We start from the raw sequence: 14329 nt of genomic DNA, 5'->3' as shown, positions 1-14329 counted from the left end.
ATTGTATATTTGAAAGTCGCTAAGAGAGTAGAGCCTGAATGTTCTTACCACACACAAAAAATGGTAATTCTGTGAGATGGTAGATGTGTTAACTAAATTAGTGGTAATTATTTCACAGTATATAGGTGTATCAGATTATCACATTGTACACCTTAAACTTACACAATGTTACATGTCATTATATCTCAATAAAGCTAGAAAAAATTAAAGCAAAAGACTCCATTAATCGTGTCTAATAAAGCTATTTGTATATTGTTTTATTTTTTATTTACTTAGGGGTCTTCAGAAGGAAGAAATTGTTTTACTCACCCATGGAGATAGTGTAGACAAAGTAGCTGATGGATTCAAGGTTGTGGCACGTTCTGGGAACATTGTAGCAGGTAAAACTTCTAAAACTTTTGCAGATTTTCTTTTTAAATATGAAAAGTTTATAAACATATGTTTCTGTATGTGATAGTATTTTTGATGTTTCTTAATTTTTTTAAAGATACTGTAAGTGTCATAGGGTTAATTGTTAATTCATGAAGGGTATTTAATATTAGAAGGATTATCTAGAAGTCACTTACTAGTTTGCTCTGAAATACTTTTAAAATTGTTTATTCTACTATGCTTTTCAAACATAAATATATCTATTATAACTCAGGAAAAGTTTGAGAACCATTTACCTCTCTAGCATGCTGTATTCGTAATTGCCTTTTTAAAAAATGCCTCTTTTAGGTATAGATAGGCATGTATATTGGATGTCTATAAAACATCAGACTAAGCATTCAGAGCATTGCTCTGAACCCGGGTAACCTGTGAGTCAAATCCAGCCTACAGACTGTTTTTTGTATGTTCAGGAACTAAGAATGCTTTTTATGTTATTTAAAGGTTATATAAATGACAGGGACTGTATGCATATGTCCCACCAAGCTTAGTTTATAACATCCAGCCCTTTGTAGGAAGTTTGCCAGTTCATGCTCTAAACAATTTTTTGTTCTATTTTTCTTGAAGAGGAATTGATTTTCTGGCAGCAATTCATAATTTTTTTACTTGATTACTTGAATAATTGTAAATAATCACCAGTAATCCTGGATATCTGTAAAAGAGAAAAAGTGGAGTTATCATAAAGTTGTTGTTTGTTATGTTACACCTAAAAAGTTGGAAAAAAAAATTTGTCATGGATAAATTGAATTGAGTAATCTGCCTGCAGTTATTTAACGGATTATTGTATTAGCATAGGAATTATCAAGATTAGTTTCCTTTTTGACAGGTTTCTATTTCTTATACAAGATCAACAGTGGTAGATGAGATTATATATTTTTATTCATACAACAAATATTTGCTTACCCACATGTCCCAGGCACAGTTCTAGGTGCCAATGAACAAAATGAACATTCAGTTCAGTTCAGTTCAGTTCAGTCGCTCAGTCGTGTCCGACTCTCCGCGACCCCATGAATCACAGCACGCCAGGCCTCCCTGTCCATCACCGACTCCCGGAGTACACTCAAACTCATGTCCACAGAGTCGGTGATGCCATCCAGCCATCTCATTCTCCGTCGTCCCCTTCTCCTCCCACCCCCAACCTTTCCCAGCATCAGAGTCTTTTCCAGTGAGTCAACTTGTCTCATGAGGTGGCCAAAGTATTGGAGTTTCAGCTTTAGCATCAGTCCCTCCAATGAACATCCAGGATTGATCTCCTTTAGAATGGACTGGTTGGATCTCCTTGCAGTATAAGGGACTCTCAAGAGTCTTCTCCAGCACCACAGTTCAAAAGCATCGATTCTTCGGCGATCAGTTTTCTTCACAGTCCATTACCTCTGTTTAATGTTCTAGTTAGTGAGGCTGGGGATGGGGGAGGGGTGGGACACACAGTAACCAGATCATACAGAAAAAGTCAGTGCTTGACACTGTTTAAATGCATTGAAAAAATAAAAAGATGAGAGGAGTGTTATGGAATGTGTGATTTGGACTGTTACTCTTTTAGATAGGATATTCAGAGATGGTGTTCCTATTAGATGATACTAGACATGGAGGAAGTAGGTGCTTGGCCCTTTTGGATATTTGGGGAAAGAGTACAGAGTAGTACAGAATTCCTGGGATGGGACCTTGTTTAAGGAACAGCAAGGAGACCACATGGTTAGAGCTGGGTAAGCATGGGGGCATGTGGTAGAAGATAAGGTAGACAGGGTGTTGGGAGCCAGAATCCCAGAACCTTTGAGGCGATTGTGAAAATGTTGGCTTTACTTATAGTGAGTGAAGATTTGAACAAAGGAGAGACATGATCTAATTTCAGGATTACCCTGGCTACAGAGGAGTAAAGAGAGGTTAAATGTAGAAGCAGAGACCAGCTAGAAATCTGTCGTGGTAATCAGGAAAGGAGACTGTGTAAGGAGAAGAGTGGGAGAGGTATAAGTGCTTAGGAGTGATTGGTTCTCGTATACATCTTGTACATATTTTGTTAGATTTATACCAAAATATTTCATTTGGGAGTGTTAATGTTAATTGTATTTATAATTTAAATTCCACTTGTTCATTGCTGGTATATGGTAAAGCCATGAACTTTTGTGTATTAACCTTCTGTCTGGCAACTTTGTTGTATTCACTTATTAGTTCTAGGAAATTTTTTGGTTGATTTTTAAAAATTTTATACATAGGCACTCATGTCATCTGTGAACAAAGACCAATTTATTTCCTTTTCCCCCCAATCTGTATATCTTTTATTTCCTTTTCTTGTCCTATTGCATTAACTGGGACTTCTGTAATGATGTTGAAAAGCAGTGGATAGAGGGAACATCCTTGCTTTGTTCCTGATCTTAGTGGAAAAGTTTTGAGTTTCTCATGGTTAAGTATGATGTTAGTTGTAGGTTTTCAGAAAATACTCTTTGTCAAGTTGAAGTCCCCCTCTATTCCTAGTCTCCTGAGAGTTATCATGATGGAGTGTTTGGATATATTTCATATACTTTTTCTGCATTTATTGATGTGATCATATAATTTTTCTTTCTTAGCCTATTGATACGATGGATTGCAGTAATTAACTCTTATTTCTGATAGAGGGATTTTGAAGTATCTAACTGCAGTAGTGGATTCATGTATTTCTCCTTATATCAGTTTTTGCCTTACATATTTTGATGCTTTCCTGTTAGGTGCATATGTATGAAGGATTATTATGTCTTCTTTATGAATGGATTCCTTTATCATTATATGTATGCCCCTCTTTATCCCTGATAAATTTTCTTTTTAAATTATGGAAGTATGATAACACATTTGCAAGAGACTTGGAAAAATACAGAATGAAGTTATATATAGTTCTACCATAGAACTGTTTTTTAAGTAGACAAATTAAAATTTTTAGTCGCAGTATCAAAAGTCTCAAAAATTAAGAGTGAATATATAGAAAAGTAGAAGGATATAGTAGACCTGAAAAGCACCATGAACCAATTCAGCATAATTAAGATTTATACAGTTTTCGCACAACAGATATAAATTCTATTCCAAGTTCCCATAGACTGTAAAGTAGGAGACACTGGAACATATCCAGGGAATAAAACAAGGTGCAAAAATTTTGTGTTCTTAAGGTACTGAAACCATGCAGAGTCTGTTCTCTTACCATTGTGGAATTGTGTTAGAAATCAGTATCAAAGGACATTTGAAAATAACTCACATATTTTCAAGTGCAATATGACATTTACCAAGAGAGATCATTTGACCTAGCCATTAAAAGCCTCAAAAAAGTTGAAGACTGAAAAAACACAGGATGATTGCAAAGAGGAAAGCATTTATATGAGAAATTAGTCCTGGTAACTTTTCTTGGCTGAAGTCTGCTCTGACATTGATGTATCGACTCGTGTTATCTTTTTATTTATTTATTCATGGCAGTGCTGGGTCTTCGTTGTGGTTTATGAGCTTCTCATTGCAGAGAAGCTTTTGTTGCAGAACACGGGCTCTAGGACACTTGGGCTCAGTAGTTGCAGCTCACAGGTTCTGGAGTGTGGGTTCGTTAGTTGTGGCGCACAGGCTTATTTGCCCAGTGGTATATGGAGTCTTCCCCAATGAGGGATTGAACTGGTGTCCTCTTCATTGGCAGGTGGATTCTTAACCAGTGGACCACCAGGAAGGTCTCTCATGCTATCTTTTAATTAGTGTTATCTTGATATATCTTTGTCTGTCCATTACTTTTGATCTGGGGTTTTATATTTAAAGTGGGTTTCTTGTAGACAGTATATAAATTATGTTTTCTTTCTTGATCCACTGTGACAATCTCTGTCTTTTAATTGGTACATTTAGACTATTGGAATTTAAAAGGATTGTTGATAGTGTTGGATTAATATCCATTGTATCTGTTGTTTTCTATTTATTGTCCTTGTTCTTTGTTCATATTTTTGTCTTTTTCTACCGTTTGTGGTTTTAATTGATCATTTTATATGGTCTGATTTTCTCTTTCTTTGCATGTCAGTTATATCTTTTTACTTTTTCTAAGAAAAAGTTGCCCATGATTTTACAATATATATTTACAACTAACTCAAATTCAGTTTCAAATAACACTGTACCATTTCACAGGTAGTGTACCTTATAATAACAAAATAAACATGATTTTTTTCCTCTTACCCCTTGTGCATTGCTGTCATCATTTCGCTTAAAAGTAAGCATGAATAATATGTCTCTGTATAAGCATATATAATTATATCGTTGTTGCTATTATTTTGAATGAAGTTATCTATTAGCTCAATTAGGAAGAAGAAAGTTTTAATTTTACCTTCATTTATTCTTCCTCTTCTCTTTTTTATGTGGATCCAAGTTTCTGATCTTTATCATTTTCCTTCTCTCTAAAGAACTTCTTTTAACATTTCTTGGAGAGCGGCCTGTTGGCAACAGATGGTCTTAGGTTTTGTTTGTTTGAAACTTTTATGTTTTTCCTGAACTTTTGGAGGATAATTTCTCAAGGCACAGAATTCTAGGTTGGTGGTTTCCCCCCCCCCAACATTTTTTTAAAAATTAACTTTTTTAGCTTTATTGAAGTATAATCAACAAAATTGTAAAATATTTGAAGTGTACATTGTGATGATTTGATAAAGTGAAGTTGCCCAGTCATGTCCGCTTCTTTGCGATCCCATGGACTGTAGCCTACCAGGCTCCTTTGTCTGTGTGATTTTCCAGGCAAGAGTACTGGAATGGGTTGCCATTTCCTTCTCCAGGGTATCTTCCCGACCCAGGGATTGAACCCAGGTCTCCCGCATTGTAGGCAGATGCTTTACCATCTGAGCCACCAGGGAAGTCCCCTGATATACATTATGAAAAGATTTTTCCCCATTGAGTTAATTAATCCATCCATCACCTCACATACAGTTGATCCTTGAACAGCACAGTTTTGAACTCTGTGGGTGACCTTATATGTGGATTTTTTTTCACTAAATATGTGCTTTAGTACTGCATGATCTGGGTTCGAAACCGTGGATGTGGAACTGCAGATCCAGAGGCCTGACTGTAAAGTTATGCAGATTTTTGTCTGCACTGAGGGTAGGTAACTAACCCTTGAATTGTTCAAGGGTCAACTGTATTTACTTTTTTTTTTTTTTTGGTAAGAACATTTAAATTCTACTCTCTTAACACTATATTGGATCACTGAAATTTGCTATCAGCTATAATTATCTATTTATTATACATTAGATCCTCAGACCTTATTCATCTTAAAATCAAGAATTTGTACTCTTTTACCAACTCTCCCTATTCCCCTTGTTCCCTCACCCCTAGGTCACCACATTTGTACCTTCCATTTTTGATAGAGGTTGAATTGAATCTGTAGATCACTTTGGGTAGAACTGACTTTTTTTTTAAAAGACTTTTTTCCTTTTTTTTTTTGATGTGGACCATTTTAAAAATCTTTATTGAATTTGTTACAACATTACTTTTGGGTTTTTTTGGCCACAAGACATATGTGGGATCTTAGCTCCCTGACCAAGGATCAAACCCACACACACTCCCTGCACTGAAAGGGGAAGTCTTGACTGCTGGACTTGCCAGCAAAAAGTCCCTAGAATTGACATTTTAACAATATGTTAGTAATTCATCTAATCCATGAACATGGAATATCTTTTTACTTGTGCCTTCTTCAGTTTCTTTCATCAAGGTCTTACAGTGTTCAGTGTACAGATCTTTCATCTTTTTTGGTTAAATTTATTCCTAAGTGTTTTATTCTTTTTGAATTTGTTGATGGGAATGTTTTCGTAATTTTTTCTGCTGATAGTTTGTTGTTGATACATACAGAGTTGATTTCTGTATGTTGATTATGTATCCTACAATCTTGCTGAAATAATTTATTAGTTCTGACGGCATTTTAGTAGAGCCTCTAGGGTTTCCTAGATACAGTGTTGCATCATCTGCAAATAGAGACAGTTTGCTTATTAATTTTAATTTGGATAATTTTATTTCTTTTTATGGCCTGACTGGTCTGGCTAGGACTTCCATTACTTTGTTGAATTCTTGACTTGTTCCAGGACTTTGTTGAATTCTTGACTTGTTCCTGTTCTTAGAGGAAAAGCTTTTCATCACTGAGAATGTTAACTGTGGGCTTGTTGTATATGGCCTTTATTATATTGAGGTATGTTCCTTCTGTACCCAGTTTGTTGAGAGTTGTTATCATGTGTGATGTTGAATTTTATCTATAGCTTTTTCTCTATTGACATGACCATATTATTTTTATCCTTCATTTTGTTAATATGGTATATCACATTGATTGGCAGATGTTAAACTATCCCTGCATCCCTGGAATAAATCCCACTTGATTATGGTGTATGATCTTTTTCATGTATTGTATTTGATTTGCTAATGTTTTGTTGAGGATTTTTGCAACATTGTTTATCAGAGAAATTGACCTATAATTTTCTTTTTTTGGTAGTCATGTCTGGCTGTGATATCAGAGTATTGCTAGTCTCATTTTTGGAAGTGTTCCTTCTGCTTCTATTTCTCATGAGTTGTTATTAGTTCTTCTTTAAGTGTTTGGTAGAATTCACTGGTGAAGCCATCTGGTTTCACAACTTTTGGGGAGGTATTTGATTATTGATTCAATCTCCTTACTTAAAATGAGTCCATTCAGATTTTCTGTTGCTTCATGATTTAGTCCTGGTAAGTTACATGTTTCTAGGAATTTATCCATTTCTTCTAAGTTTTTCAGTTTGTTGGTGTATAATTGTTCATAGTATCTGTGTGGTATCTGTTGTAATGTCTCCTTTTTCAGTTCTAATTTTGTGTCCTCTTTTTTTCTTGGGAAGTCTGGCTAGAGGTTTGTCTGTTTATCTTTTCAAGAAACTATCTCTTATTTTCATCTTTTTTAAAATCATCATTTATTTCTGCTCTGATCTTTGTAATTTCCACTCTTCTATTAACTTTGGGCTTAGTTTCTTTTTTTTTTTTTCCCTAGTTCTTTGAAGTTATTAGGTTGTTTAAGGCCTGACCTTTTTTTGGATGTGGGCATTTATCTCTGTGAACTTCCCTCTTAGAATTGCTTTTTGGCATATACCGTAAGTTTTGGTTGTTTGGTTTTCATTTTTCTTTGTCTCAAGATTTTAAAATTGGTCTCTTGATTCCTTCTTTGACCTATTAGCTTCTCAGGAGCATGTAGTTTAATTGTCACATATTTGTGAATTTTCCAGTTTTCTTCTTGTAATTCTACTTCTACCATTGTGGTCAGAAAAGATACTTGATTATCATTTCAGTCTTCTTGAATTTAGTCCGACTTGTTTTGTGGTCAAACGTGATTTATTCTGAAGAATGTTCCAACTGTGCTCGAGAAGAATATATATTTCTCTCCACATTTTACTTATTTCAGTCTACTCTCACTTCCATGGTTTCCAGTCAGTTGGATGTATCAGTAATTCTTATCTTTCCTCCTGTATAAGTGAGGCTCCCAACCACGTCACCCCGACTGGCTTCTTTCAAGATGTTTTTTCTTTATTTTGATTTTTTGTAGTTTGTAAAGCATATGCCTAGGTGTAATTTTTTTTTTTTCTTTTTGAATTTATGCTGCTCAGTGTTTTCTGAGCTTCGTGGGTTAGTTTGGTGTCTTATATTAATTTCAGGGAAAATTCTCATTCATTATGGTTTTAAATGTTTAAATATTCTGTTCCTCTTTCTCTTTCCTCTAGAAGTTCCACTGTTTACGTTATTTGTACCTGTCTCACAGTTCTTGGATGTTCTGGGGTTTTTTTTTTTTTTTTTTCAGTGTTTTTTTCTTTTCGGTTTTCAGTGTGAGCCATTTTTATTGTTATCTTCTGGCTTAGAGAGTATTTCTTAAACCATGTCCAGTCTGTTGATAAGCCCATCAAAGACATTCTTCATTTCTGTTACAGTGTTTTTGATCCCTCGAGATCATTTTGGTGTCTTTGAGAATTTCCAACTCTCTGCTTACATTGCCTGGCCCTTCTTGCATACTCTACTTTATCCATTTGAGCCCTTAGCTTCTTAATAATACTTGTTCTAAATTCCCAAGCTGATAATTCCAATATCTCTACAGTATCTGAGTCTCTTCTAACACTTGATCTATCTCTTCAAACTTATTTTTTCCCTTTTAGTATATCTTGTACTTTTCTCTTGCTAGCTTGACATGGTGTACTGGGTACAGGGAATTGCTCTAGATGGGGAGAGGGAAAGTGTTCTGTGGTCTTGTGAGCAGGTCTCAGTCTTAGTGAACCTGTGGCTTCGGGCTGTAGATTTCATGAGTGTTTTCAGTTTTTAACCCTGTTAGATGGGACAGGAGGACTAGAGCGGGCTAGGGTTGGGTGTTTTCTTTTCTCCCAAGTCAGTTTGGTTCTGATAAAACCCTGTCATATTCGACTGGTTAAGTAATTTCTCCTGAGAGAAGACCTTATTAAGAAGAAAAGAATGGCTTGGTGTATTTCAAAATGTTTTATTTTTCCCTCCCCTTTTGGAAGCACAGGGGGATTTTCCTCTAATATTCACTGTGAGAACTTAGTGAAGCTACTGGAGAGTGTGGGGATCCCAGATGACTGGGTCTTCCTGGACATTTTATCTCTCAGATTTGTCTATGCTGAGCCTCCAGTGATATCAATTATAGTTCAAGTTTCCCTGCCTCAGCAATGGTTCCCATAGAGGTTTGCAGTCATGGAGTTCTCCAGTAAGTTGTGATTCTCTGTATTTACCTGTCAGTTTCTCTAAGGGTATTTAATAAACTTTTTATTTGTTGTTAGAATATAGTGGTGTCTTCTAGCTTCTTATATATGCTGGACTGGAAACCAGAAGTAAGACTGGGTTCTGGTATGTTTTGAAGGCAGAAACAGAGAATTTACTGTGGAGTAGGAAGGAGAGAATAGAGTTCAATTTTAACTTCCAAGTGTTTCAGCCTGAGCAACCAGAGGATGGTTTCTGTTTACCTGATGGGAAAGAATGAAGTAATTTGGGTTTGCATATTAAATTTAAGGTTTCTTATTAAACATTGAGTTGAAGGTGTGAATAGGCAGTTTTGTATATTTTTGAGTCAGGACTATAGAAGAGAAAACTGGACTGGAGGAATAAATTCAGGGGTATACCAACATATAGGTAAAATTTAAGGTCATGAGAGTTTGGAGTCATTCAGAATGTATAGAGCAGAAATTTAAGGACTGAATACTGGTTGACATTCATGTGTAGAGATGGAGAAGACGAGGAACCAACAAAGAAGGTTCAGCAGTAGACAGTGAAATAAGGAATGAACCAGGAGAGTGATGTCTAAGAAGCCAGGTAAAGAAAGTATGAGCTTCCCTAGTAGAGTAGAATGAGTGTAAGTTTGAGCGTTTAGCAAGCCTGATTTATCTACTTAATTAGCTGGGGATACTGGCAAGTTTCTTGATATCTCAGAGCCATAGACAGTGGGTAATACACGTACATGTAAAACATCCAGCCTATCATCTGCTGCTTTGTAGATGAAAATTTGTCACAAGCCCTTTAGTCAAGTAAGTGGAGTTCTATTCATGGTTAATAGTATGCAAGAAAGAAACACTTAGGATATTCTGATAGGTTTAATGTATGAGGATTTTCTAATATAGAAAATTGGTAGCTGTACATTGCATGTTGAAGGCATATGGGACTGAGATCTAAAATTGAGTTACCCTTGCATTAAATAGACAAAATGATTGCAGTAACCTGAGTGGAGAAGTGAGGATACTGTGAAATGATGTCACAGCCATGTAGTTCATTAATTACTATATGAGGGAAGACCTTTATAAAGCCAGATCATGGCAATGTAGTTTTTATTTGTATTTTTTTTCCCCATAGCTAAAAAATACACTAATTTGAATCAGTTTCCACATTTATGGAGGAAGAAATTGTGAGGAATTACTGTGGGTGCTCACCGAGTATTTTCAATATGAAAAAAATTATTTATGATTATTTTCTCTATAAAGGTATAGCAAATGAATCTAAAAAATTATATGGAGCCCAGTTCCACCCTGAAGTTGGCCTTACAGAAAATGGGAAAGTAATACTGAAGAATTTTCTCTACGATATAGCTGGGTGCAGTGGGACCTTCACTGTGCAGAACAGAGAAATTGAGTGCATTCGAGAGATCAAAGAGAGAGTGGGCACATCAAAAGTTTTGGTAAGCAGTTTACATCTGAAAGTCTAAAACTGTGCCAGTAATGTTAGACTGAAGGTTTACTTACTTAGTATAGCCCTTAAATTTTGACTGGGTAATAGGTGTTTTTCAGTTGCCCTGTTTCAGAGTGCTTTTTCAGTTACCATACATATCTTTAATACAAACCAGGGGTTGAACTCGAGCACTTAGCAGTGAGAGCACAGAGTCCTAACCACTGGACCATCAGGGAATTCCCCAGTGTTTTTAGGTATTTAAGCTCTTACCATCTTTTGCTTATTTTACTCAATTTGACTTTTCATTTCACCCTGTAGGTTTTACTCAGTGGTGGAGTAGACTCAACAGTTTGTACAGCTTTATTAAATCGTGCTTTGAACCAAGATCAAATCATTGCTGTGCACATTGATAATGGCTTTATGAGAAAACGAGAAAGTCAGTCTGTTGAAGAGGCCCTCAAAAAGCTTGGAATTCAAGTCAAAGGTATTGATGAACTCCAGAAAAGTTAACTTACATATCAGGACTTGTTTAATCAAATCTAGCTTGTGATTAAATTAACCAAGTACAGTTTTCCCAGTAAGCTTATGGTTGAAATGTTTTTTTATTTTTACATTGTAATTATTTCTGGTTCAAGAGGGGCCACAGTATAAATTTTGAAAATTGATTACTCCTAATGTTATATATAGATGAATAAGTTACCATTTTCCAGCCACCATTCTGTTCTTTCTATTCATCTTCTTAGGCCTTAACTGCTTTTACATTTATGGATATCTTCTTCATTTTATAAAAAAAAAGATGTAAGCTATAGTTACAGTGAAATAAACTGTGTATTGACTTAATTGGAATTGATGCCAAAAAGTTGAGTGTAAAATGAAGACGTGTATAGTTGAACATGAAGTAGAAATGAGTCTTATTTCTTTCTTTTTTGGAAATATCACTAAAATAACAATACAGGCATAAAAGAAGTGTAATGCCAGAAGGATGAGGAATAGAGAGGAGGTGATAATAGCAGTCTAATGGTTTCAACAAAATGTTGAAAAGTGGTTTATGCAGGTTTTCTCTGATAAGCTAATGAAGCTTAAATTTTAGGACTACTCACCAGCCAGGCCTTTTCCAAAATCTGTGAAAGGACCCTATCAGTATCTTCTCATAGTTACACATTTTATGAAATTGGAAGTAAGGTATTTTAATAATTTATAGTTAATTTACTTTGTCTTCCTCCTCCTTCTCTCTTTTGGGTGATTTTATAGTGGCTTCAAGCATTTTGGAATTATGCTAAGAAAACATCGAGTTGGGGATACATTTAGTTTGGATTTGGTGCTATGTTTGTGATTTGCAATAGTTTCTGTGCTTAGTTTATAGTTTGTGTTAGCCATTGGAGTATTGTGTGATTTGTTATTCCTTTTCTTGAAAGGGCCCTCCAAATTGTTTAGTTTCAGCCCCACAGAAACCTGCATCTGTCTTTGTTAACTGAAGTAGTAGGATGGAGGACTCCAGAACCTTGGGGAAGGATTGAGGGAAGAAGCCGAACAAAATGCAGGACTTCTGGGAAAGCTCAGGAGTTGGAAACATTGGCTCCCTTACAGGGCCTGGCTCACTGGGTCAGCCTAAAATGTATTGGATCAAAATCTGTGAAAGCAGTTACTTTTCCCTTTAAACGGGAACACAACTGCTGCTATCCCTCATCAGAAGATGGTGGATTTATTCTCTAGAGACTCTAGGCTAAACAAGAGAGGCTTTGGACTTGGGCATGTCAATACCAGACATAGCTGAAGGTGGAAGGAAGATTGTATGTTAAAAACAGTAACATTAAGGAAAAGCCTTATGTACTGAATGATATCTCTTCCCCTCCAGTGGCCACTTCCTCTCTTCAGGCTATCAGAATGCTAAGAAACAGGAAATTGGAGGTGTCTTCTCTGGGTAATTGACCAGCTTGAGAGAAAGACCTACAAATTTAGTAAAGTGAAGTAGCCGGCTGCCTTGGCATCTTATAGTGAAGCCTATATATTTTTTTAAACTTTACTGTTTAAAAGGACATCTAAGGATTGCTAAGAGTATGTTTTTAGACATTAGTTTTTCGCGGGACTGGTCACTGTGTAGTTCTGAGGACTTTGATCCCTGTATATGTACCGCTGCTTTGACTCCCTTGGAGTTACGGTCCTTGGGGATTTTGCTTGTTGCTCTGGTGAAGCACTGAATAAGGGGAAAGCAATTAGCGTAATTTGTGATAATATGGTCCTAGATAGTAAAATGCCACAGAATTCTCAAAGGAATGAAACTCAGTGAGTATCTGTATGTGGACTCTGGTAGTCATAGTTCACTGGTAGTTCTGGAACATGTAGGCAGTTTAAGGGGAGAATCAGAGGATCCATATAGGTTTTCTTTTTTGTAGTTGATCTATTGCTTACTATTTTCAAAAATCTTCTGTTGGTTTAAAGTATGCTTCTCTCCTCTTCCCCAGTGATAAATGCTGCTCATTCTTTCTACAATGGAACAACAACTCTACCAATATCAGATGAAGACAGAACTCCACGAAAGAGAATTAGCAAAACGTTAAATATGACTACAAGTCCTGAGGAGAAAAGAAAAATCATTGGGGATACTTTTGTTAAGGTACTTTTTAAATATTCTCAGTGTGTACTATTTTAAATGTGAATTTTAGTATTTTTTTCCTTGTCATTATACCAAATAGTCAAATTTTGTGATAAATTTTGATTCTTTTTTTTGGCTAAGAGTTATACTGTGTTTTGCTATTATACTGACTAATAGAAACTATTTTATGTTTTAAAAAACCATGTACTTAACATTATCAGGCTGTTTTAATTGCTTAAGAATAGATATTTTTAGTTGATACTAGATTTTAGTTCTTTGGATATTTCAATGGGTAACTTTCTTTGGGCTTTGATGGGAATGTTCATATACCTTTTTGAATTATGTTAAATAAGCATTTGTCCTTCAGTTCAGTTCAGTCGCTCAGTCGTGTCCGACTCTTTGCGACCCCATGAACCACAGCACACCAGGCCTCCCTGTCTATCACCAACTCCTGGAGTCTACCCAAACCCATGTCCATTGAGTCAGTGATGCCATCTCATCTTCTGTCGTCCCCTTCTCCTCCTGCCCTCAATCTTTCCCAACATCAGGATCTTTTCAGACGAGTCAGTTCTTCACATCAGGTGGCCAAAGTATTGGAGTTTCAGCTTCAACATCAGTCCTTCCAATGAACACCCAGGACTGATCTCCTTTAGGATGGATCGGTTGGATCTCCTTGCAGTATAAGGGACTCTCAAGAGTCTTCTCCAACACCACAGTTCAAAAGCATCAATTCTTTGGCGATCAGCTTTCTTTATAGTCCAATTCTCACATCCATACATGACCACTGGAAAAACCATAGCCTTGACTAGACGGACCTTTGTTGACAAAGTCATGCCTCTGCTTTTTAATATGCTGTCTAGGTTGGTCATACTTCCCTTCCAAGGAGCAAGCGTCTTTTGATTTCATGGCTGCAGTCACCATCTGCAGTGATTTTGGAGCCCAGAAAAATAAAATCAGCCTCTGTTTCCACTGTTTTCCCATCTATTAGCCATGAAATGATGGGACCGGATGCCATGATCTTCATTTTCTGAATGTTGAGCTTTAAGCCAACTTTTTCACTCCCCTCTTTCACTTTCATCAAGAGGCTTTTTAGTTCCTCTTCACTTTCTGCCATAAGGATGGTGTCATCTGCATATCTGAGGTTATTGATATTTCTCCCAGCAATCTTGATTCCAGCTT

General features: G+C 36.2%; 1 protein-coding gene across 1 annotated transcript in view; it reads left to right on the top strand.

Moving 5' to 3' along the window:
- The window catches only part of GMPS (guanosine monophosphate synthase), a 75570-nt gene that overhangs the window by 41839 nt on the left and 19402 nt on the right, over positions 1 to 14329 (top strand). Inside the window, exons 5-8 of the mRNA XM_055411214.2 lie at positions 277 to 380; positions 10374 to 10567; positions 10876 to 11041; positions 13020 to 13171. Of these exons, the coding sequence (XP_055267189.1) occupies positions 277 to 380; positions 10374 to 10567; positions 10876 to 11041; positions 13020 to 13171 (616 nt within the window). The remainder of the gene's footprint in view (positions 1 to 276; positions 381 to 10373; positions 10568 to 10875; positions 11042 to 13019; positions 13172 to 14329) is intronic.

Source organism: Moschus berezovskii, chromosome 1, assembly GCF_049115385.1.
Source record: "Moschus berezovskii isolate FMDL1 chromosome 1, NW_MosBer_1.0, whole genome shotgun sequence".
Lineage (NCBI taxonomy): Eukaryota > Metazoa > Chordata > Mammalia > Artiodactyla > Moschidae > Moschus > Moschus berezovskii.
Note: the sequence above shows the minus strand (reverse complement) of the source record. Positions and strands in the feature narration are given on the sequence as shown.